Source organism: Leguminivora glycinivorella, chromosome 4 (assembly GCF_023078275.1).
Source record: "Leguminivora glycinivorella isolate SPB_JAAS2020 chromosome 4, LegGlyc_1.1, whole genome shotgun sequence".
NCBI classification, from domain to species: Eukaryota; Metazoa; Arthropoda; class Insecta; order Lepidoptera; family Tortricidae; genus Leguminivora; species Leguminivora glycinivorella.
In genome coordinates this window covers 9,625,783-9,652,120 of record NC_062974.1, presented here as the reverse complement: position 1 = coordinate 9,652,120, position 26,338 = coordinate 9,625,783, and the positions used below count along the sequence as shown (strand labels likewise).

At 40.9% G+C, this 26,338-nt stretch overlaps 2 protein-coding genes across 2 annotated transcripts in view; both read left to right on the top strand.

Annotated features, from left to right (window-relative positions):
- The first annotated feature begins 265 nt into the window (after positions 1 to 265).
- LOC125225748 (mitochondrial import receptor subunit TOM40 homolog) lies at positions 266 to 4,024 on the top strand. Its single transcript, XM_048129591.1, has 5 exons — positions 266 to 739; positions 1,191 to 1,511; positions 1,812 to 2,006; positions 2,418 to 2,685; positions 3,272 to 4,024. The coding sequence occupies exons 1-4, from the start codon at positions 365 to 367 to the stop codon at positions 2,640 to 2,642; spliced, it is 1,116 nt and encodes a 371-aa protein (XP_047985548.1). The 5' UTR covers positions 266 to 364; the 3' UTR covers positions 2,643 to 2,685; positions 3,272 to 4,024.
- Positions 4,025 to 4,377: 353 nt separating this feature from the next.
- The window catches only part of LOC125225245 (short stature homeobox protein 2-like), a 52,676-nt gene continuing 30,715 nt past the window's right edge, over positions 4,378 to 26,338 (top strand). Inside the window, exons 1-2 of the mRNA XM_048128855.1 lie at positions 4,378 to 4,675; positions 18,170 to 18,354. Coding sequence (XP_047984812.1) covers positions 4,462 to 4,675; positions 18,170 to 18,354 — 399 coding nt within the window. The 5' untranslated portion in view covers positions 4,378 to 4,461. The remainder of the gene's footprint in view (positions 4,676 to 18,169; positions 18,355 to 26,338) is intronic.

Sequence of the window (26,338 nt, the reverse complement as noted above, 5' to 3'; positions counted from 1 at the left end):
GTAATTCCAAGTCCAAAATTATTCGTTTACATCAAGATATAACTCTGTCAACCAAGTCTGTCAGTAAATAAGAACAAAGAAAACTATACGCATCCTTTTCTTTAGGGTGCTAGAGAAAAGGATACCTATAGTTTTCTTAGTTCTTATTTACTGACAGACTTGTTTGACAGAATATACCTACCTATTAAAATTAATATGTAAAATAAGTTTAGTTACATAATATTAGGTGTGATATGAACGTTATTTATGGTTATTCTGATTTTAAAATATAAAAGTCATCATTGTCACTGTCAACATCAATTTTGCGACATATCTTTCTTTGAATACAATATTTTGATTATTTTTCTACGACTTAAATAAAATAATGTTTAAAAGTGATTACCAGGCGACAACCTTGTCGGATTTAATTAAACGAGGTTTCTTCGAATCTGTTTATGCGAAGAGTAATCCAAATTCTTGTACGACTTCTCCGAGGCGTAATTCTGGTACCGTCGAGGCAGCGGAAGTGAAGGCTAGGGATTGCGCCTGCCCTCCGCCAATCCCGCCATGTTCTTCCGGTAACCGCGGGAAAACCGGAGCGGGGGTTTCCGGTTCCCGTAACCAGCCGCAAGGCGACAGGGACCCTAATAGCGAGCTGCCTCTGGGCGCGACCAACCCGGGCTTGCTCAGATACATCCACAATGCGGCCCGCTACAGAATACCCCAATGCTTTGAGGGTGCTTCGATTGCTGTTAAACAGGTTACTACAGTACAAGATATCTCTTAATAGTAGTTTTTCTTAAACAAAATAACTATTACCTAGTCAACATCCTGAAGATTCACTCTAATCGTAAGCTCATAACATATACTTCAGGTACTGGTCCCACCGCGAGCTAGTAACATCGCCGTGTCTCTTTTATTTACACGGGACTGATTAAGTATCTTTTGTTCGTTTTTATAGCCGGTAGCTCATAGTTTACTTGCTCGCGGTGGGACTAGTGCCTCATGCCTCATGGTGACGTCTACTGAAATTAAGGCAAGCGAAGCGAACTTTTTATTAGAAAAAACACAATGAATTTCTGTCATTATAGGTACTTTAGTTTCATCATATTTTTTCACTTGGTAGGTTTACTAACTTCCAAAACCTATAAAAGCGCTTGTTTCTTTTTTTTGCTCTTAAAATAGAACTCTCAACAATAAAATACCCACAGGACACCAAAGAAAACTGGATGCTCGGCCACACAATGTCCTTCAGTTCAGTGTCACCAGGCGGCTACAAGTTGTTACTATCGTACATGGACAAGAGCAAGCCATCAAGGCTGCCCTACTTCGTGATGGAGGCGGCACCAGGCGGACAAATGAGCTGCGAGGTCCGAGTGGGGCCCTCCGAAAGCACCCGGGCCACGGTGGTCGCGCAAATTGCTGACCGAGAGATTTATAGCTTTGAGAGCATTTTTGACGCCTACTTTTATAATTGCACGGCTTCTGTGATTGCTGTCAATCGGGATTTTATTGCTTTACATTATCTTCAGGTTAGTTAAATATTGTTCTGCCATCGATATCAGTAGCGTAATAAATGGGTTTGGTCAATCCATAACACTAGATGATTTGGAGGTTTGATGACCAAGATACATTGCTTGTGATTCATGGTCACATGTGTGCTGTTAGTTACTGGGTACGCAGGATATGCACAAACGCTTGACGATAATATCGTTATTGTAGCTAACTATCTCTATTGCTCTTGGCGCGACAGAGCCAGACTGCGTTTCGATCGGCGTTTAGCGTCAACGATTGTCATTTCGGCTAGACCGACTGTTATGTATTTGTTCCAGGCGATAACAGATAAAATATCACTGGGAGCAGAATTCGTGTCCCGCGTACAAGCGACAGAGCTCAGCTCAGCATCAGCCGCAGCGCGCTATATGACTAAGGAGTATTCTGCGAGCGCCACCCTGGGCAGTCGAGGCTTGGATGTGTGCTACGCGCGTGCCATCGCACCGCACCTTACTGTCGCGGGGATGCTTGAGGTGACTGTCTACGAAATTGAAATTCTATTCTATTTGTGACCAGCCTAAGGCTAAGGGTGGTCACATCTATCAGCATTGAGCCGCATTTTATGTAGGATGAGAAATGGCACGTTAGTATGAAAACGCTTACGCATCGGAAAGCTGAAAGCATGCGTACGCCTGTTCATACTAAAGAGCAATTTCTCATACATAAAAGCCGTAACTTCACCCTGAGTTCAGATGAACGCGCGGCGACGCGCGCTGTCGCGTGATTCGTCTGGGTTCACAAAACGGTGGCTTCAGGCCGATTCTCGGTTTAGAATCTCGCGCGATGCATGCACACATTGATTTGTTACGATCACAAATCGCACACCAAGCGCGACTAAAAGCCAGTAACAGTAACACTAAGTCCTTTAAACATGTTTTCTTCAGGTCGGCTTCGCAATCCGACGCGCCGTAGCGACTTTAGCGTACGAATGGCGAGCGGATGAATGGACGGTCCGCGGTTCAGCCGACTCGGACGGACTAGTCGGCGCCACGCTGCAGCGCGCCCTCGGCGGCAAGCAGTCCAAGCTGGCTTGCGAGATATCCGCGCTGCTGAACCACCCTAACAACAAGTTCCGACTCGGCTTCGGGGTCACTGCTGCTGTTGTCTAGACTGCAATGCGTCGTGGATTACATGATTCATTGTTTTTCGAAGGTAAAACTATATATAAAAGAACTAGCTTTTGCCTGCGGCTTCGCTCGCGTCAAATTCGGAAATTACGATATACTCCATACAAATGTTCACCCCCCATTTTAGGAAAGTGGGGGTCAGCAAGTGACAAAGTCACTCTTCATCCCTTCAACTATTCCCACTTAAAAAATCACGTCAATTCGTCGCACCGTTTTGCCGTGAAAGACGGACAAACAAACAGAGACACACACTTTCCTTAACTATTAGAAATTTACAATAAAAAGAAAAGAGTTCTTATCTCTTATTATCTCTTATTCGGACAGTTGGGCGCCTTGGGCGTTCTTTGTATGACGTTTTCGGAATAATGAACCTAAAGCCTCCGCCACACATGAGCGTTTTGAGAGCGTGGCGTGAGCGGGGCGCGGCGCTGACAGTACGCTTTCATCGCGCTCCGCTCACCCCATTGCACGCTCTCAAAACGCTCATACATGTGGTGTGTGGCGGAGGCTTTATTGTTAGAATGACGCCTAGTTGTCCGATCTCTGCATAACATATTACACGCCAGCTAACTATTTCAAATTCCCAAATATAAAAATGTAAATTTCTTTAGGTCGGCTATTCGCCGAGGCAAGCGGTCCGCGATGGCTTGTGAGATATTCGCGCTGCTCAACCACCCTAGTAACAAGTTCCGGTTCGGCTTCGGACTTTTTGTGGAAGTAACCGAAGGAATATTCAAGATACTTATGCGTTCAATTTATTAGGGTAAAACAAGGTAGGAGAGACTCTATAGAGTACGACCAAAAATTGTTGACTATGAAGCTTAGCTGGTTAATATCTACATTATAACTACTATATGTATGTTTCGTACTCGAGTAAGTACCAAACTAGTTGCCTTTTACTGATACATTTTATGGCAGCTACTTAATTAATTGAAAAGCATGTAGTTTTTTTATATTTTAAAAATAATACCTATTTATGTTTTTATATTGATACGTTACCTGTTTACTAAAATATGAAATTTCTTGTACCCTATGATCTTGAGTATTATCTAAGTATTTCTTTAGGTACAAGTACCTTAGTAGGTAGGTACCTATCTACTTACATTAAAGCATTGCACGGGGTACTTAGATAGGCACTTACTATACAAAATATAATCATTAGCTAAACGTAAAAACGTTTTTGACATCATATTCAAAAATAGTGATTATTTTTTGTAAAGTAACTAAATGTGATTACACGGGAATGGTTCTGATTCAATATTATTCACCATCCACTACATTAGATTAATCCAAATAATTTACGGCACGTTCTTTGAATGTTAATTATAATTATTATACCCTTATTTTTATAAGAGTTTACGAAAAGCAAGTTTAATATAAATATTAGTTTTAGATAGCTTTAACAATAAAATAATTCCTTGTGATCTTACAGTTTTCATTTCACTCAATTTACATATTTAGTCCATTAAACGCACAAATCTTCAACTCACCGACTCGAGTTTTAAATTATCACAGCACAAAGGACTTGCATCAAAAATTCATTGTCAATATAACGATAATGTAGGCGTGCATTACGCTTGGCCGGGGCTCTAGACTCCCGGCGGCCGCCCATGGCGCGTGCGCGCGACAGGCGGGGCTTCGCCACACGCCCTCGCGCCCTTACACAACAATATACACCCTATCTGAAAACTTTAAAGGCCTTACTAGGTTGGTATGTTGGGGAAAAGTTGATGTGGGCGTAGCGCCGCCTCTCGCAGTGTAGTTTGTTCATGGTGGCGCGAGCGGGCGCGCGTGTTCAGTAATGGTGATGGAGCGGCTGGCGGACTTCGTCAGCAAGTCGCTGGAGGGGGGCGAAGCGCCGGCGCCGCCGCCGGAGCCCGGGGAGCTGGAGGACGCGGACGAGGAGGTGGACATCACGGCCCTGGAGGCGCCGGCGCCGAAGCGCCCGAGGAACTGGTTGCTGTCGCCTGTGCCCGCGCCTTGTAAAAGAGAGGATGAAGATGACCACAAACATGGTGAGTTTTCATACGATCTATAGAACGTAGCTAGTTGCAGGTCCAATCATTATATTAGGTCATCCGATTGATAGGAGCAGCCTAAGTGCTCGAAAATGTCATATTGAACTACGTAGGTACCTAAGGTATAGCGGGGTAAATCTCGACTGAGGGGCAAATGTAACTGGTTCTATTTTTCCATGTTTTACAATGTTTGCATTATTAAATAGTGTCCACCGGTTATATTATATGTATGGCAGGCGTGTTCAGTGGATACATTTGCGACATTCTTAGTGACTTACGTCAATTTAATGACTTTTAGTATGAGATGACGCACAAAAATCCGAGATCTGGTAATAATGGAAAAAATGGACTAGTTATAATTGCCCCCCAGTCGAGATTTGTCCCGCTGTACCTTATAGATTTCATGATGGTCAAGATATTTTGTGAATAGCGACTAAAAATTGCGGGTCACAACTGGATGAGACTAGCTCAGGACCGGGTTACATGGCGACTATAGTAATGGCGTACAGCAGTGGGCGATTAAGGGCTGACATGACGATGATGATGAAACATTAATAACTTAGAACTTACCATTGGAATGCCGATTAGCATCTAGGTAGGCATACCTACCTTTTGTTTGCGTAGGTACAACATCAAGAACTGTCTAATGTGATGCCTGGGACATCATCATCATTATCAGCCTATCCTCGTCTACTGCTGGACATAGGCCTCTTCTAATGCACGCCACTGCTCCCGATCTTCAGCTAATCTCATCCAGCCAACACCAGCCAACTTGCGGATGTCGTCACTCCATCTTGTCACAGGGCGTCCTGCACCACGTTTACCGAGTCGCGGTCCTGCGACTAACGTGACCAGCCCACTGCCACTTCAATTTGCTAATCCGGTGAGCTATGTCGGTAACTTTGGTTCTGTGACGGATCACATCATTTCTGATGTGATCCCTCAGAGATACCCCGAGCATAGCCCTCTCCATAGCTCATTGAGCGACTTTGAATTGCGTTTTCACATTATCCGATCCGATATCGGATGTCGGTCCGATATCCCATACATTACGGGCGCCATCTTTTTTCCATTGAAATCCTTCCGACATCCGATATTGGATCGGATAATGTGAAAACGGACTTAGACAGGTTAGGTTAGGTTTGTTTTTATGGAAATCCTGAAAAGTTACGAGTTTCTAAAATATGATTAACGAAAATTCAAACGGAGGCCGGCCTTACACAGTCTGAATCAAATCAAATAAAAATTCATAACATAATCTATAAAATTCAGAATGCGTATCTATGGGCTTTTAATCAGAAATATCAGAATTTGTGTAATAAATAGGTAAATGATATGCAATTCCTTGCATTCCGAAATGAGGTTGAACTCGCTACGCGTGTAAGAAATACAGTAAACTGGGGTTACTTTCATTCTTGGGGTTACATTGGTAAAAACTTCGTTTTATTTCCAAACACATTTGTCCCATTTTTTATTTATTTTAAGTTCGGCAATATCGATAGTGAGTATAGTCTGTATAGTTACTCTCATTAGTTGCTCTGACGCAGCAGTGAACAAGTATGGCAGTGCGGATAACGAGTCAAAATATAATTATAGTAATGGTTGCTATTTTTAGGGTTCCGTAGTCAACTAGGAACCCTTATAGTTTCGCCATGTCTGTCTGTCCGTCCGTCCGTCCGTCCGTCCGTCCGCGGATAATCTCAGTAACCGTTAGCACTAGAAAGCTGAAATTTGGTACCAATATGTATATCAATCACGCCAACAAAGTGCAAAAATAAAAAATGAAAAAAAATGTTTTATTAGGGTACCCCCCCTACATGTAAAGTGGGGGCTGATATTTTTTTTAATTAAAACCCCAACGTGTGACATATTTTTGGATAGGTATTTAAAAATGAATAAGGGTTTACTAAGATCGTTTTCTGATAATATTAATAGTTTCGGAAATAATCGCTCCTAAAGGAAAAAAAAGTGCGTCCCCCCCCCTCTAACTTTTGAACCGTATATTTAAAAATTATGAAAAAATCACAAAAGTAGAACTTTATAAAGACTTTCTAGGAAAATTGTTTTGAACTTGATAGGTTTAGTAGTTTTTGAGAAAAATAAGGAAAACTACGGAACCCTACACTGAGCGTGGCCCGACACGCTCTTGGCCGGTTTTTCATATTCACATAACTTTTGAACTAACGTAGTGGGGTATTAAAGTAGAAGGTTCACAGTGAATATTAGCTTGCCAGAAGTATGTTTAGCTATACCATTGTATTGAGTTTTGTGTCTTAAATTCAAGCTAGGTATTTATTACTAATTATTTTTGGGGTGTCTTTGATCACCTGCAACATTGACCATACTTTCATATGTTGATTATTGTGTGATTGTGTCACGGTACTTGTTGAGGCTGATAATTTGATCTCTTATTGTGATAAATGAATCAATCAATCTCAAATAAAGTTGACTTTACGAAGACAGTAATTTTTATTTTTGATCAAAGTAACCCGAAAATAGCATAAACAGTTGTAATTTTTTTAACCTGAAAACCGATTTTATCTTTCCTTGAGATACAAAATAAAATACTTCTGTAAGGGGTTGCATTCGATTATCATTAAATATAGGGTATATAGGTTATCAAAATAACCCCAATGTCAGTTTAAGTTTAATCACAACGTGTTATTTTTATTTCGCCAAACATTATTTTGTTAGCTTTTCTAGATTTTTAAAACAAACAACAAAAAGCAACGAATTAGTTAAAAAAGTTGATGTTCCCATTTTTTTTTTACCTATTAAATTTAATGTAGAAGTTAGAGAAGTTTAAACTTTAAAATTGATCAATGTAACCCCAGTTTACAGTTCGTTTCGACGTTTCCACATTCTAAATAGTCATTGAGACAATTAAAACAACCCACATCACAATTAAGTACGAGTAGTGAGCATTTGTTTGACAGGTCTATCGGAATTCAGAACGTGAGTCAAATGTAAATCGTAAATAATTTCGAGTAGGTACTTACAATTAAAAGTGGACTTATTTAATCGCGTAATTCGCGTAGAAGTATGTTTTAAGTATGTGTAAAAATCGTGAGTGTTTATATCAGTTTTAATTTGGAGTACCTAGGAAAATAATAAATTAGGGTGAATCAACTTTTTAGGGTTCCGGAGTCAACTAGGAACCCTTATAGTTTCGCCATGTCAGTCTGTCCGTCCGTCCGTCCGCGAATAATCTCAGTGACCGTTAGCACTAGAAAGCTGAAATTTGGTACCAATATGTATATCAATCACACCGACAAAGTGGTAAAATAAAAAATAGAAAAAAATGTTTTGTTAGGGTACGCCCCCTACATGTAAAGTGGGGACTGATTTTTTTAAAATTTCAACCCCAACGTGTGATATATTGTTGGGTAAGTATTTAAAAATGAATAAGGGTTTGCTACAATCGTTTTCTGATAATATTTATATTTTCGGAAATAATCGCTCCTAAAAGGAAAAAAATGGTGTGTGTGTCCCCTCTAACTTTTGAAAAAACATGAAAAATATCACAAAGTAGAACTCGATAAAGACTTACTCGTAATGGAAAAATTGTTTTGAACTTGATAGGTTCAGTACTTTTTGAGAAAAATACGGAAAACTACGGAACCCTACACTGAGCGTGGCCCGACACGCTCTTGGCCGGTTTTTCTTGCCTGTTGTCGCCATGGTTACGGTCCCCTGAGTCACGGTGGTTTTATACAAAATTATGCTACTGAAATTATGCAAACATGCATTTAGTCTATATTTGTAGGTGGAAATTTAAGGAAGGGCTTGTTAACACCAGAAAAATGCACGTTTGCATAGTTTAAGTAGCATAATTTTGCATAAAACCAGCGTGACTCAGGGGACCGTAACCATGGCAATAACTGGCAAGAAAAAGTTGATTCACCCATTAGGTAATAAATGGCCTTGTTCCTCGTAGATAACCAAGTTTGATAACTGGTTTTGTATGAGGAAAAATAATTCTTCTTAGCTAACTGGGTTATGAAATAGGATATTTTTTCTATCTAGAAAACCATTCTTTTTTGCAGTTTTCTACGAAGAATTTCTTCTTTGCTTACCCGGTTATGAAATAGGTTTTTTCCTCGTAGAAAACCATTATTTTTTGCAGTTTGCATAACCGGGTAAGCTAAGAAGAAAAAAATCTTCGTAGAAAACTGCATAAAATTGGTTTTCTTTCAGGGAAAAAAATCAGGAAGAAGAAAAGTTCTTCATAGAAAACTGCATACAATAATGGTTTTCTACGAGGAAAAAAAATCCCATTTCATAACAAGGTAAGCAAAGAAGAAAAAAAATTTTTTGTAGAAAACTGCAAAAAGAATGGTTTGCTACGAAGAAAAAAAATCCTATTTAATAACCCAGTTAGCTAAGAAGAATTATTTTTCCTCATACAAAACCAGTTATCAAACTTGGTTATCTACGAGGAACAAGGGAATAATGTCAATCTGATGAAAAAACTTACATTTATGGTTGCTATAAGTAAATATTTTTTGAATTTGTTTTTTATTTTCACTCAGTATTTTTCTCGCGTTGGTGAAAATTTTTGTCTTTCTCTCGGTGCCAATATTTATTTTGTGCACCATCACAATCTAGGCGCATCATAGCCGTCGGCCGTCGCTCGGCTCCATGCCACAGCAGCGTCCCCGTCGGCCTCTTACAGGAACTTTGAAGCTTTCCGATAAAATTTTTTAAAGTAAAAATGTATTTTCACCACACCAACTGGTAAAGATCAATTTTGCTATTCGAAAACGGACAGCAAAATTGCATTTTATCCACAAGAGTGCAAAGTAATTTCATACAAATTTTAACTTGATGCCTTGAGCTGGCTGGTAGAATTTACCTACAAATAATTATTTTGAATCATAAATATTGAATAGATTGCTAAATTTGATTTAAATTGATGTTTTATAGTCAGTATTTTGTTCGTGTTGGTGTGGTGAAAAATGTTGTGTTTCACTCGGCGGCAAAGTTTGTTTAACCTACGTGCCTTGAGACCCTCGCAACGCTCAAGATTCCACTTTTTAATATTGGAATCTTTCGCTTGCTCGGGTATCAATATTGGCACGTGCGGTTAAACAACAACTTTTGCCCCATTGTAAAACAAATAACTATTATTACCACGAAGTCTTTTAGCTACCTGAGTCCAAATTGTCCCGACCGTTGAAAATTTTGTAGCAAAAATTTTTTATATAGTTGGTAATGTGAAATTTGAGTAGAAATAGTAAAAAAAAATCCTTTGTCTGTTATTCATTATTCTTTTGATCGCATTAAATTGATAATATTAACTATTAAATTTGGCGCCAGTTGGTGTGGTGAAAAATTGTTTTTTGTGTTACACGAGGAAGATAGGTAGGTGGCACCACTAACTGTAAAACATCAAATTAAATCAAATCTATCAATTTATTAACTAAACATTATACATTATTGATTCAAAATTATGATTCAAGAGTCAATTTTACCAGGCGGCTTGAAACACCAAAATAAAATTTGTATGAAATTACTTTGCACTCAGATAAAATACAATTTTGCTTATTCGTTTTCGAAGAATCAAGAAATATTTTATCAATTGGTGTGGTGAAAATGAAATAATAACTCGTTAATTAATCGGACATTCAGACTTTCTCTATCAAAAAAATCATAGGCGTATTCCGCAACGTTCGAAATTTATTAAATGAAAAATATAATAAGTTTTTTTACAAAAAAATAAGTTTTGGCACAAGCTTTTATCACCGACCTTTCTTTCAACGGTCATCTACAGCTCTCCGAGACTTTCTAAAAACCCCTTACTCGATGGGGATACGACGTTTCATAAATCATAACAGAGTTCCTATGACCACCTTTTTGCTTCATCATCAGATCAGCTCCAAGATACCATAATATTGAATTGTCACGTGATTTACATATGTGTGCAGAATTTGAGCTCAATCAGAAATCGGGAAATGGGTCAAATTTAGCTTCTATGTTTTGACCCAAACTAAACATACTAAAGTAACAAGGCAAGTTGAATAAAAGCTTGTAAAAGGAACAGGCTACTGTAATTTTCTACGCCTTTGTTGCTGACTATTACTCCAGTATCACATAAATAGGACATTTTGCTACAACTTAACAACTCAGCAACAAATGAAAGTAATTCCCATCATCGCAGATTAACACTACAAATGAATAACTCGTTAATGGATATCCAGACATCTCTATCAAATAAATCACGGGGGTATTCCGCACCGTTCGATAATTAATCACCGTTCAGGTCGTTACGTCTAAGGAGCCCGGATGGCCCCGGGGCCGAAAGGGGAGAGGGTGTGGCCCGGTACCGCCCACACTTGGATAATCCCTCCATTTACATAATTGCCGTATAAAAAGGAGAGCTTCCCAATTTGCTAAATTGCTCTAAACGACTGCTAAACGTATCGCTCGTTCGTCACCGTCTTTAGAGCGTGTCCCTTGCTCCTACACTCCTACAGATTTATTGATGCCTGGCGGGGCCCCGCTTAGCGATCGAGGTGTCACTTGGCTCAATCGATTCTCGTTTGTTTTGTGCGTTTTCACATTATCCGATCCGATATCAGATTTTGGAAGGATTTTAAAGGCAAAAATCAAAGATAGCGGCATAAATGTATGGAATATCGGTCCTACATGTGATATCGGATCGGATAATGTGAAAACGCACTTATGGTATCTGCGGACAGGGAAGAGTCGTGGTGTGTGTGTGGATTGAGTGAGCACCTTCCGAAAATAAAAAAAAATATGCTGATCATTTAGTAAAAGTTCTAAAACAATTGTAAAATGAATCTCTGAATTTGTAAAAAGATAAATCAAAAGATACAGCCATTAACATGTGCTCACTCAGTTCTCACAAACTACCAACGAAAACAGTGAATATATTCATTTAACATATAATATTTATATACTAACATTTAGCAAAAAATAGGCCAACCTACCTCTATAAATATTAGATCACCTAGTGACGTATTAAATTTTTTACAAATAGTTTCTTATGCTCACTCAATCCACACACTTTTGAAAAGCCGAATTTTGATGAAAAACATAAGATTTAGACCGCTATTATATGTGTATAGTTTAGTAAAAGTGAAATGGGAATTTGTAAAATACAAAACAAACCACTAACGTGTCAGGTTTTTTTATAATAAATTTTTGTAAGTGCTCACTCAGTCCACACGTTTTGAGGTGTGCTACTCTGCGGCGGCGCCACCATAATGAAATTCAACTAATTATATGTTAAAATGATGTTCGTAAGACGTACAGTATGTACGTATAATTTTATGACTGTACCTATAGCGGGAAATGAAATAATGGGCTTTTATTGTGGCGCCGCTGCAGAGGATGCTCTGCAGCGGCGCCACTCAGTTCTCATAGATAGATATGACATCATCTACTTTTTTCTCATGGAAATTGATGTACCAATGCTGTTTATTATGTACGTATTGAAAAAATCACTATAACTTAGTAAATTTATGTACTTTCAGTAATTCCGCATTCCGCCTGAACGGTATGAGCTAGTATGTAAGGAGGTGTACCTACGGGTAAGCGAGAGGGAGATATGTTCCTTCCCGCTCGCTCCCGCGCTCGGCGCGTTTCGTTCTAGGTTTCAATAATTATTATTAAATTTATGCCGCTGTTGTACACTTTGCTTTTTACTTCGATTGCGAGGAATTAATTATATTTTTCTCGGCAATTTACACCACGAAATTGTCGTAAAGCGAAAGAACATAATAGGTGCATAAGATAAACAATTCCCGCCAACTTTTTTTTCAACATGTGATCAGAGTTTCAGACGCTTGGTTTTTTGCCAAGTCAAAATTTTTTTAAACGATAAGTAATTGAATCCTATTTTATTTAATTTACTTAATTTAATGACAGAAAATACGGAATTCTAATAAATTATAGCAAAAATAAAATAACCTATCAAAGTTTTGTCACCTACACAATTTTATTGCTCAATAAAATTGTGCAATATGTTTTAACTGTTTTGTCTCTTGAGACCGATTACCTTAGTCTTAGGCCGGCACGGCAACAGACAGTCTTAAAATTCATAATCTTAAAAAACAAGAGTGTGTGTGGACTAGGGCTTCCAAATACCGGACCTTATCCAATACCGGTATTCATTCCGGTATTGGCGATTTCAATTCCGGGATCCCGGTATTGAAATCGGGAAAATATAAAAACCAAGTAATTTGCTTAAAATAACAAATTTTATTCAAAATCTCGCTACTTTTCATGCGTGTTATATACTACAGCGGAATCTTGCCAATCCGACTTAGTGAGGTGTCAAATCGATTACATTTCCAACTTCATAAGTTTCGATTTCAACCCAAACGGTTCGCAAACTTATGTGGCCAAGTCCGTTCAACTTCTATTGTTTTTAAGTATACATAGTTCAAAGGGCTACGCCCTGTGCTCTTTATTTTTGTTATGAGTCCTCAGTCCCAAGTACGCAGTATAAAAGCAAACGGGAAAGAGCGCCAGATCTCTACTCAGGTGATTCTGTAAGTTAGATATCGCCGCCATATCGGACATTTCACAAGAAGACGCGGCTATAGCAAACCATGTTTTCTGCCAAATCGATCTCTTTAAGCTCGTGCGGAATAGAACCTTTTACATTTTAATAATAACAAGCCTTTGCATATATAACCAGATGGTTCAAACGGCATCCTTGCGACACTTACGTTTGTGGCTGTACAGCCCAATTCGATAGAGGATCCCTCGTCCGCACACACGGCAGGTGTATGCTCTAGCTAGGAGGTGAACCAGGCATTGTCGTGCTTGGATTGAACGTCATGGACAACACGGCGCCACGTGGTTCGGTCTTCGGCCAGTCGTTGCCACGGGTCGCATGGAATATCAAATGTGACCATGTCACGCTTCACGCAATCTTTAAAGCGCAGCGTTGGCCGTCCGACCGGTCTTTTTGCATCTACAACATCTCCCAGCGTGGCAAACGAGTCCGCTCCATTCGATACACATGCCCGAGCCACCTCAATCGCCTCTTCTTTAGTATGGCTGTGATACTAGGAAGCTGCTGTGGCTCATTCATGCTGTGTTACATTTTATAGTCAGTGTTAATGGTGTAGTTGTGCTGTAGGTTTAACTATAATATCACTTTATTAAATAACAAGCATTAAGAAGCATTTCTCGATTATAGTTTCATCATTGACTTTTGAAATTAGAACATGAGATGATTTTTTTAGAAACACATTGTAATCAATATCTGTGGTACAATTTAGTGGTATTTTTGTATTTCGTGGCGCTAGAGGCGCTAATGCACTAATAAAATAAATCCGCCAAATCATTGAACAATTAGCCAAAAAAGCTGAATTGTCCGACATAGATTATCAAAAATCACATTAAGAAATAATCTATGGAATCACACATTACTTTGCGGAAATCCATGATAATCAAAATCAAAAAGATTATCCGCGGAATAGGAACACTTAATTTACGGATTAGAAAAGTATTTTTCTTGATTTTGATAGTTAAGGAGTGATTTCCCAATTTCGGTACTAAGTATAGGGAATGTTATGTACGGCAAAGTTTTGAGCTAGATAGAGTTCAACACACTAACGCACACGCATAGTAAAAATAGAGTAGCTACGGTATACGTTAGTTCGTATGCATTAACCAATTTTTTGAAAAGTTATATCTATGATATAGATGCATCAAGGCGATTTGTTTACAGAGGATTTGTGTCCTGTTGCAACTACGTTTGATGTGTTGCTCCTCTGTCACACTTATTTGCGAATTCACAAGTGCGACAAATGTGTCAAAAAATGTTCGCGGCCGACCCTCCTCAATGAATGCTTTTGACACGTATCTTTAATTCTTTATCTAGCTAATCATCGAAAAAACAATCATTTTCATACAAATATTGCAAAAACACCAAACAGAGATGTGTCAAATCGAAAAACGAGAGCAAGAAGAAGATTTACGCGTGTAGTAACCATCGTGATGCAGAAATTTAACGTTTTTGATGAGTGATTTACGTTCATTTGGTAGTTACTAAAAATACCGGGATCCCGGTATTACTAAATTAAATATAGGTATTGAAATGTGCCCAAAAAAAGGCGGGATCCCGGGATCCCGTGATACCGGGATCCCGGTATTGGAAGCCCTAGTGTGGACGGTCGCGAAATTGTATGGAACTCCGTGCACTCGATCTGATTTTTGTACTGATTATGGCTTCCCACAGACAGTCTTAAAAATTCATAATCTTAAAAAAAAATTGTATGCAAATTGACACTGACAGATCTGTCAGTGTCTTGTCAGTGTTAGTTTGAACTGTCAGATTGCATACAAGTTTTTTTTAAGATTATGAATTTTTAAGACTGTCTGTGGGAAGCCTATGACTTTATCAAATTATGAATTTTAAGACTGTCTGTTGCCGTGCCGGCCTAAGACTAAGGTAATCGGTCTCAAGAGACAAACAGTTAAAGCATATTGCACAATTTTATTGAGCAATAAAATTGTGTAGGTGACAAAACTTTGATAGGTTATTTTATTTTTGCTATAATTTATTAGAATTCCGTATTTTCTGTCATTAAATTAAGTAAATTAAATAAAATAGGATTCGATTACTTATCGTTTAAAAAATTTTTGACTTGGCAAAAAACCAAGCGTCTGAAACTCTGATCACATGTTGAAAAAAAAGTTGGCGGGAATTGGTTATCTTATATACCTATTATGTTCTTTCGCTTTACGACAATTTCGTGGTGTAAATTGCCGAGAAAAATATAATTAATTCCTCGCAATCGAAGTAAAAAGCAAAGTGTACATACAACAGGGGCATAAATTTAATAATAATTATTGAAACCTAGAACCCTAGAACGAAACGCGCCGAGCGCGGGAGCGAGCGGGAAGGAACATATCTCCCTCTCGCTTACCCGTAGGTACACCTCCTTACATACTAGCTCATACCGTTCAGGCGGAATGCGGAATTACTGAAAGTACATAAATTTACTAAGTTATAGTGATTTTTTCAATACGTACATAATAAACAGCATTGGTACATCAATTTCCATGAGAAAAAAGTAGATGATGTCATATCTATCTATGAGAACTGAGTGGCGCCGCTGCAGAGCATCCTCTGCAGCGGCGCCACAATAAAAGCCCATTATTTCGTTTCCCGCTATAGGTACAGTCATAAAATTATACGTACATACTGTACGTCTTACGAACATCATTTTAACATATAATTAGTTGAATTTCATTATGGTGGCGCCGCCGCAGAGTAGCACACGTTTTGAGAAAGTTAAAAATGTAAATATCTTACGATTTGTAGTACCTAAGACACTCGAAAGTACTTCAACATTTAGTAAAAATTTTTACTAAATATCCACCATCTAATATTTTATATTCGTTGTCTGGTTTTAAAGATATTCAGACATAACTTTTCTCATACAAATGTATCAAGTAGGGTGATCACACTATGTCGGCTCCTGATTTTCCCCACCTTCCCATTGTCATATTGAGATTGGGGAGTTTCGTTCAATTTTGATAATAGTTTACCGGATTTGTAAGTGGGAGCGAGAAAAGAATAACTATTTCTCGCTCCCACTTACAAATCCGGTACGCTCATCTGTTAGCGCGATTAGATTACCAGGTTCTGGTTTCTTACTGGTGAAGTATTATATTCTTTGTTTCTTACCAATTATCATTCATGTCCTTTTTAATGCATGCATGTCGATATGGTTATTATCCTGACGTCGATAAAAATTACACAATACACATCATCACTAGGCCAAGAACATAACCTAAAAACAGTTTGCAGATGGATAATTAATATGGTATTAGTTTAATATTATCAAAATTGAACGAACGAAACTTCCCAATCTCAATATGACAATGGGAAGGTGGGGAAAATCAGGAGCCGACATAGTGTAGTCACCCTACTTGATACATTTGTATGAGAAAAGTTATGTCTGAATATCTTTAAAACCAGACAACGAATATAAAATATTAGATGGTGGATATTTAGTAAAAATTTTTACTAAATGTTGAAGTACTTTCGAGTGTCTTAGGTGCTACAAATCGTAAGATATTTACATTTTTAACTTTCTCAAAACGTGTGGACTGAGTGAGCACTTACAAAAATTTATTATAAAAAAACCTGACACGTTAGTGGTTCGTTTTGTATTTTACAAATTCCCATTTCACTTTTACTAAACTATACACATATAATAGCGGTCTAAATCTTATGTTTTTCATCAAAATTCGGCTTTTCAAAAGTGTGTGGATTGAGTGAGTATATAAATATTATATGTTAAATGAATATATTCACTGTTTTCGTTGGTAATGTAACATGTTAATGATCTTTTGATTTATCTTTTTAGAGATTCTACAATTGAGAACTTTTAAAATGATCAGCATATTTTTTTTTATTTTCGTTTCTCTTTCTGATACCACTTGACTTGAAGCTTAGTCATACATATCGTCCGTTTATCACCGTCTTAAAGGCTCCGATTAAATAAAAGCACTGTCGATGTGTCACTTGGTTCAATCGATTCTTCTTTGTTTACGTATGGGACTTGGTAGCTGAGCTCGTTTTTCGCGATGATGACAATACTTTTTCTGATACCTACCCCTTGATAAGGAGTTCAATCAAATTAAACCATTACATATTGTAAACATACATTCACTGCAGTTTTTGTCCACTGTCTCCTTAATTACTACATAATCATGCTCAAGCATGCAAGCACAAACTAGAATATTACTTCAGTTTTTACAATCAAAATATATAAATAACGAATAGACAGACACAGCCAATAAAGAGGCCAAAGGTAAACTTTATTAAATTTATCCCGATTTAAGATAAAACGAAACGGCACTCATAAGAAACATCAAGAGGGGTAAACTACCCCCGAGATATAAAGCCCGAGGGAGTTGGCGATACTGATTTAAAGTGTTTTTAATAATATTAACACGTTGCCGTATGTAGGGGGACGGACGTTGCACATTTTATAGAGGATTACTGGATTAACGAAAACAAATATGTCCTGGAATTTTCTACAAAAGTTTAATATTTTTCACGTCACCAACCGATACACCAAACTGGGTATTCTACTTCAAAAACGGATAGAAAGTTGATTTTTATCTACATGTTTACATGTCTGTAGAGTAATTTTTTTCTCTGCTATTATACCGTGTTATTATGTCTTTAGTTGTCTGGTAGAACTTTTTAAGTGTAAAAATTATTATTTGATATGATATTGTTTAATTACCTACTGTAAGGGTTCTTTCCGTGTTGGTGTGGGGAAAAAGATATGTTACCTACACTGGCAAGATTTATTTAACCTTCCTGCCGTATTTAGGTATAGTGTTAGTCGTATAGTAGATAGACTAGACAGGAATCATAGCATAGTAGACGTTTGAAGAAAAGTCATGCGATTCTAAAAATAGATTTAGGACAAAAAAGTTTTTTTTTTAATATAGTATCCAGTATTTTACCATTTTCTGTTTTTACAGATGTATCCGACAAATCATCGAACTCGATCAGCAATGGCGGCGGCAAGCAGAGGCGGTCCCGCACCAACTTCACTCTGGAACAGCTGGGAGAACTGGAGCGGCTATTCGATGAGACACACTACCCTGATGCCTTCATGCGAGAAGAGTTGAGTCAACGGCTAGGACTCAGCGAGGCGAGAGTGCAGGTAACACTGTTCAGTAGGTTATGAATCAATCGTACCAACTTCACTCTGGAACAGCTTGGCGAGTTGAAGCGGCTATTCGACGAGACACACTACCCTAGTGCCTTCATGCGAGAAGAGTTGAGTCAACGGCTAGGACTCAGCGAGGCGTGAGTGCAGGTAACACTGTCCAGTAGGTTATGAATCAATCGTACCAACTTCACTCTGGAACAGCTTGGCGAGTTGAAGCGGCTATTCGACGAGACACACTACCCTGGTGCCTTCATGCGAGAAGAGTTGAGTCAACGGCTAGGACTCAGCGAGGCGAGAGTGCAGGTAACACTGTTCAGTAGGTTATGAATCAATCGTACCAACTTCACTCTGGAACAGCTTGGCGAGTTGAAGCGGCTATTCGACGAGACACACTACCCTGGTGCCTTCATGCGAGAAGAGTTGAGTCAACGGCTAGGACTCAGCGAGGCGTGAGTGCAGGTAACACTGTTCAGTAGGTTATGAATCAATCGTACCAACTTCACTCTGGAACAGCTTGGCGAGTTGAAGCGGCTATTCGACGAGACACACTACCCTGGTGCCTTCATGCGAGAAGAGTTGAGTCAACGGCTAGGACTCAGCGAGGTGAGAGTGCAGGTAACACTGTTCAGTAGGTTATGAATCAATCGTACCAACTTCACTCTGGAACAGCTTGGCGAGTTGAAGCGGCTATTCGACGAGAAACACTACCCTAGTGTCTTCATGCGAGAAGAGTTGAGTCAACGGCTAGGACTCAGCGAGGCGTGAGTGCAGGTAACACTGTCCAGTAGGTTATGAATCAATCGTACCAACTTCACTCTGGAACAGCTTGGCGAGTTGAAGCGGCTATTCGACGAGACACACTACCCTAGTGCCTTCATGCGAGAAGAGTTGAGTCAACGGCTAGGACTCAGCGAGGCGAGAGTGCAGGTAACACTGTTCAGTAGGTTATGAATCAATCGTACCAACTTCACTCTGGAACAGCTTGGCGAGTTGAAGCGGCTATTCGACGAGACACACTACCCTGGTGCCTTCATGCGAGAAGAGTTGAGTCAACGGCTAGGACTCAGCGAGGCGTGAGTGCAGGTAACACTGTTCAGTAGGTTATGAATCAATCGTACCAACTTCACTCTGGAACAGCTTGGCGAGTTGAAGCGGCTATTCGACGAGACACACTACCCTGGTGCCTTCATGCGAGAAGAGTTGAGTCAACGGCTAGGACTCAGCGAGGCGTGAGTGCAGGTAACACTGCCCAGTAGGTTATGAATCAATCTGGAACAGCTTGGCGAGTTGAAGCGGCTATTCGACGAGACACACTACCCTGGTGCCTTCATGCGAGAAGAGTTGAGTCAACGGCTAGAACTCAGCGAGGCGAGAGTGCAGGTAACACTGTCCAGTAGGTTATGAATCAATCGTAAAAACTTCACTCTGGAACAGCTTGGCGAGTTGAAGCGGCTATTCGACGAGACACACTACCCTGGTGCCTTCATGCGAGAAGAGTTGAGTCAACGGCTAGGACTCAGCGAGGCGAGCGTGCAGCCACTGTTCAGTGGTTATGAATCAATCGTACCAACTTCACTCTGGAACAGCTTGGCGAGTTGAAGCGGCTATTCGACGAGACACACTACCCTAGTTAGTGCCTTCATGCGAGAAGAGTTGAGTCAACGGCTAGGACTCAGCGAGGCGTGAGTGCAGGTAACACTGTCCAGTAGGTTATGAATCAATCCTACCGACTGCGCCATGTAAATAGTATTTTAATAAAAGTCGGTTTGTTATTGGTAACAAATTCTTAAATTCCTAATTTTATAAAATGCGTACCTTTCTTTAAACTAGCTTAGAGCAAAGATTGTGGTCACCCGATGACATTTTTACAACTTTATTTTAAAAGGTTCTTATTTGTGATAAGTGTCTAAGTAGTATCCGAACGCACCTTTCCTACACCTACACTTTACTCTCGAATAGCATGCCCTGGAGGCATTTAGGCAGCGCAAACGAGGATAAAAAGCAGTATTTCAGACATTAGTAATAAATATGTACCTACCGAAATGTAGGTATCCCAAATACTGTTAGCTTTTAGACAGAAACACAGCGACTAAACAACTTTGCTGCTACCCCAGTAACGCACACCCCACATAAAGTCATAACCTATATCACTGCAGCAAAGGCACTTGGTACATTATAACATGCGATATTAATTACCCTTACGGCCCCTCACCCTTATTACTAATGCATGTAATTAGCTGTGAGCGTCCAACAAGTGATCTTTATCGGCCGTGTATCGGCGTTAGTCGCAAAGTGGGATAAGTGGTATAAGTGGATAAACGCCTGACCGGCATGCGTCTTCACTACTGTCAATTGGCTGAGATTTATTGAAATCAGTGGAATCTGATTCGATTGCACTATTTTCACTGTGTCTGTGATTGCAGTAATACTTACGTGTTTATGTAAAAAAGGACACACTTTTGTGTACTTATGCGAATGATGCTAACAAATTAGGGTTCCTTTTGTACCTTTACTAAAAAGGAAACCTAAAAAGTAAAGATTTCATTTTGATTGGTCTCGTTAAAACTTAATTTGTTATCGTAATTTTTGACAAGGATATTTTTTTATTATAAAATTAAACATAAATACTATTCTAGTGTTTGCTACATTATTTAGATGTAGTGTCCGTTTATCGGCCATGTATTCGACGTTAGTCGCGTTAAGTTGCAATGTCAATTGGCTGCTATTTATTGAAATCATGGAATCAATTATATTAGACAGTGTGTGTGATTGCAGGGTTTATGTACAACTAGAGTTTAGGTAAAACATTTTTTTCAATCGTCTTAATCATAAAACAAACAGGTTGCTGATGTTGACTTACAGATTGCTGAAGTAACCTTTATTTGGTGACATAAATTTATTTGTTAATAACATTTTCTAGCCGGGGTTTTTTTTTTAATAAAAATCTGTTGGATAGTGCATCTATCAGTGCATGTATACAGAGTTGTATATATATATAGGGTATTCGGTCCGGGATCTCGGTAATGTCGGCCTTACTGAACAATATTTTTTACGATTAAATAGACTACGTTTCGGCTGACAAACTTAATGTGTTTACGATCATGCAAAAGCTAAAACTATTTTGCTGTTTCGAATGGTCTGAAACTGAGTGAACTAATTTTGCCTTCTTTATTGTTATGACGAGTGAGAGTATTTTTATTACAATTTTTAGCCTACTCAGTCAGCACCCCAAGTGAAACGTTTTGAAAACAAAGCTTATCTAAAAGTATATTCGAAATCGAAACGTAACTTTTTGAATGAAATTTACACTAGTAATTTATATGTAGTACCTAAACTAATTAACCTCCCCTTGTAAAGTCCCATTTCTAGATGGTACGAGTTTCTCGCCCTTATAGCTGCCTCTCAGTAACTGCTAAAACCAAAAATAAATTCGGCTTATTAATATTATACAGTTAATGTTTACCTACTGACATTTTACCCCATATATCTATGGGGGCGAAAAGGGGAAAACGATAGAGTGGAATTTAGGGCCGAGTCAGCAAGGAAGTTGGTATGGAGTGAAAATGATAAATGTGATGTTAGACGAATAGTGTGAAATGAGTGTAAGCGAAGTTTACCTTACAGTCCGGGAATGTGAGGACTGAGTCGTTGGTCGCGCTGTAGGCCCGCTGGCGGTGATTTCAGCTCCTTGTCGCAAGCTAGAGGAAGCGTAAAACCGTTACCTTCGAGCTTTCAACTTAGACCTTCGACGTTCTCTCCACGGATGATCCTGGCGCTCTCCGATACACAACACTGATTGAAATTAAGTTAAATTACGGGTGATGGTGCTTTCAAATAATTTACTGCGAGAAATAGCGAGACTGGCTAAGGTGATGGTGACTGTTCGCGAATCTGTTGCGTACTGGCTCTGTCAATTGCATGACAGAGCAACCGTTTTTTTTTTAATATTCGAATTTCAACTGTGACAAAGTGTTGCCACAGTTAACATGAAAAAATATCCGAAAAATGATGGGCAAAACTGAACATTCCGCCCACCAAAATACACTAGTATTTTGACGTAGTGCGAAAAAATAAAAATAAAAAAAAAATGGCGAAAACGATACGGATACGAAAACATTAAAATTAAACGAGAAAATGGACGACACAATTGAACCGCTTTAGAGCAGCAGCTACACCGGCAATGGGCACAGCTTGACCACAGGCCGTTTGTACAACCCTGTGGCAGTGCGCACGGAAACCACACGACAGATTCCATCGGATCCGGGGTGTGTCTCGACGATGCGACCCAGGGGCCATTTCATTGGGCTCGTCTGCTCGTTTATGACGAGCACGAGTGCTCCGACCTGGATGTTAGACTCTTTGTCGTGCCACTTCATCCTCTGTTGGAGAGTGTGCATGTACTCCTTAGACCATTTGCTCCAGAAGTCTTGGTGCATTTTCTGCAGCAGCTTCCAGCGTTGGAGAGGGCCAACCCGGACGTCTGCCAGATCCTCCTCAGGCACGACCGACAGGGGTTCTGTGGTCAAGAAATGACCCGGAGTCAAGGCTGAAAAGTCATTAGGGTCGGAGCTGAGAGGAGTGAGTGGCCTTGAGTTCAGCAAAGCCTCGACCTGAGTTAAGACCGTCGAAAACTCCTCGTACGTCAGCCTTTGGTTCCCTATGACGCGCGAGAGGTGTGTCTTTACCGCCTTGATCCCGGCTTCAGCGAGTCCCGAGAAATGTGGGCTCCCTGGCGGGTTAAATTCGAAATGAATTGCTTCGCATGCGGCAGCATCCTCCACGAGACGTTGGAGGATGTTGCTCGCACCGACAAAGTTTTTGCCTTGGTCAGAGACTAACCGACTGCACCGACCTCGACGGGCGACGAAACGCCGGAGCGCAGCCAGAAAGGCGTCTGAGGACAACTCCGTAGCCAGCTCAGTATGTATCGCCTTTGTCGCAGTGCAAACGAAGACGCAGATGTAGCCCTTGTACGTCTTGTTCCCGCGACCACGACCAAGGGCGATATCGAAAGGTCCACCAAAGTCGACCGCTGAGCTCGAAAAAGCCTTCAGTTGAGTGATGCGATAAGCTGGCAGGTCTCCCATGAATGGCGCAGGAGCGCCCAGCGGGCGAACCCGGAAGCATTTCATGCACTTTGAGACCACGGCGTAGATAGCCCGCTTAGGACTCATGATCCAGAAATGCTGCGCCAGCAAATTATGGAGCGTTTGGATGCCCGGATGCATAAAACGCCTGTGGTATTCGTCAATCAAGAGATAGGTCAGACGGTTGTCGCGAGGTAGCAAAAGGGGATGTTTAACATCGAATTCGAGAGAGGCTCGCGACAAGCGTCCGCCCACCCTCAAGAGACCCGCGTCATCTAGGAATGGGCACAGTTTTTTAAATGCCTTCGGGAGAGAGTTCGAAAGACTACTTGTCACCTTCTCGATCTCCGAAGCAAAGTGGTGCTTTTGCACATGGCACACGAGGAACATGAGGGCCTGTTTAAGTTCTAGCGGTGTCAGGGGACCGCTCAACAAGTTGTTGGGCATTTTCTGATTCCTCGCGTTATATGCGAACCTGCGACAGTATGCAAGGACACGTTGCAGTGTCCTTAGCGACGAGAATTTATTCATCAGGTTGTCTGTCCATGATTCTTTCACTGAGACAGTGAGCACAGTGACCTTGCGCTCTTCGTGTAGAACGTCCAGATCCACTGCCACCGTGGACTTAGGCCGGTCAACCTTATCCAAACCTAGCCAAGATGGGCCCTGCCACCAGTTATTGTGGTGAACCAGGTCATCTGGCAAGAGTCCTCGCGATCCACAATCTGCAGGATTGTCACCAGTCCTCACGTGCCGCCAACAGTCTGGAGGGATGATATCCTGAATGTGACTCACGCGGTTAGCCACGAAAGTTTGCCATCTGGACGGGCAAGACTTTATCCACGTCAAAGCAACGCTGGAATCAGACCACGCACAAATTTCACAAATCTTGTGGAGGGGCGTCAGAGCCTCTGCAACAGATGCTATCAAGTCAGCAAGTAGAACCGCAGCCAGCAACTCTAGACGGGGTATCGACAGCTTACGAAGAGGTGCCACTCTTGATTTGCTGCAGACCAGATGAACATATCGCGTTCCATCCTCACCTGACGTCCGTAAATAGACCACCGCGCAATACCCTCGCTCTGAGGCGTCGCAGAAACCGTGGACTTCGAGCGAGACGAAATCCTTGACCATACGGCGCGGGACAGACACCGATTTCAACGAAGGAAGCTGCGCTTTGAATTCTTGCCATTCGGATGCAAGGTTCTCTGGCGCATCATCATCCCATGAAACACCTGAGACCCAGAGCAACTGCATGAGGTACTTCGCGAAGAACGTCACAGGTGAGAGGAGGCCCAGAGGGTCGAAGATTCGAGCGATCTCTGAGAGGATAGTGCGTTTAGTGCACCGTCGATCCTCGACAGACACTTTGAAGGTGAAGTCATCCGTCTGGGGTAACCACGAGAGGCCGAGAATTTTTAGTGAGATGTCCCCAATGGAGTTGAACTCCCGAAAGTCCTCGGAATATAGGTCTGAGGAGGGGACACCCTCGAAGAACTCCTGGTGGTTAGACGTCCATTTCCGTAGATGGAAGCCACCAGAAGCTAAGATGGTAGACAGCTCCGATCGAAGCTTCCGTGCTTCTTCGACAGACTGAGCTCCAGACACCACGTCGTCGACATAGATGTCTCGGTCTAGCACTGCTGAGCCAGAAGGGTATTCTTCTCCTGATTCTTTCGCCAGTTGAGCTATTGTCCGAAGAGCTTGGTAGGGAGCTGAGGACACGCCGTAAGTAACGGTCAACAGCCGATAGTCCCGGATAGGCTCATTGACAGACGGACGCCACAGGATGCGCTGATATTCAGCATCTTCCGGGGACACTAAGATCTGCCTATACATTTGCTTGACATCTGCTGTGAACACAACACTATGCCACCGAAAACGAAGGAGCAAGTGGAAGATGTTGTTTTGCAGCTTCTGCCCTGGCAGTAGCGCGTCATTTAGTGAGACACCCCGGCTGTCCTTGGCACTAGCGTCGAAGACTACCCGAAGAGGAGTGCTGGTCGACGAGGGCCTCAACACTCCATGGTGGGGTATGTAAAAGAACCCCCCCAAATCCACCTTTGGAGGATCACATTCCTCAAGGTGGCGACAGCTTTTGTAGTCCTTCATGAAGGCTACATAGTTCTGGTAGAAGTCGGAGTTACTTAATAACTTCCGCTCCAACAACAAGAATCTCTTAAGAGCGATGGCTCGAGAGCCCGAGAAGATAGGTTTATTAGAAGTATCAGCAAAAGGTAAAGGAACGACAAATCTACCTTCTTCTGTGCGACGAAAATTAGCGAGAAAGTATTCCTCGCACAGCTGATCTTCCTTCGATAAAATGACGGTGTTCGGAGAGTTGACATCTTCCAACTCCCAGAACCTCTTAATGGAGTCGTCAAGCGATAACTTGCCCACTACCAGCTGACAACTGTTGTTACGGAACCGAGAACGACAAATGTCCGTAGTACAGTCGCCTGCGTCTCCCATCAGAATCCACCCGAAAACGGTGTTGACGGCAGTCGCCTGGCCCGGGGCCCCATGGATTAAACCTGGGCGCAACGAAGAAGCGAAAATATTGACATTCAACAATAGATCAACAGGTCCTGGAATGTGCCAGTAGGGGTCAGCTAATTCTAAGCCCCTAATATGTTGCCATGATGACAGGTCGACAAGCTCAGGCGGCATCTCAGGACAAATTTTAGGCAGCAAATAAGCCTGAAACGAGAGGCTAGTATCAGCCTTCCCAACGCTCGGTGTGATGGTACATGACAATGTGCCACCAGGCTTCGACACGAGTTCACCGATACCAGTGATGGCATGGTTCCCATATTCTGCCCGGAGACCAAGTCTCTGTGCACATGCCTCACTTATGAAATTACAGCCACTAGCACAGTCAAGCAAGG

What these genes read in the sequence shown, in the direction of transcription:
- LOC125225748 (XM_048129591.1), top strand. Translation starts at nt 365, where the DNA reads ATGTTTAAAAGTGATTACCAGGCGACAACCTTGTCGGATTTAATTAAA. An exon ending in CTTCGATTGCTGTTAAACAG is followed by an intron (nt 740 to 1,190) that starts GTTACTACAGTA and finishes AAATACCCACAG; the next exon opens with GACACCAAAGAAAACTGGAT. An exon ending in TTGCTTTACATTATCTTCAG is followed by an intron (nt 1,512 to 1,811) that starts GTTAGTTAAATA and finishes TATTTGTTCCAG; the next exon opens with GCGATAACAGATAAAATATC.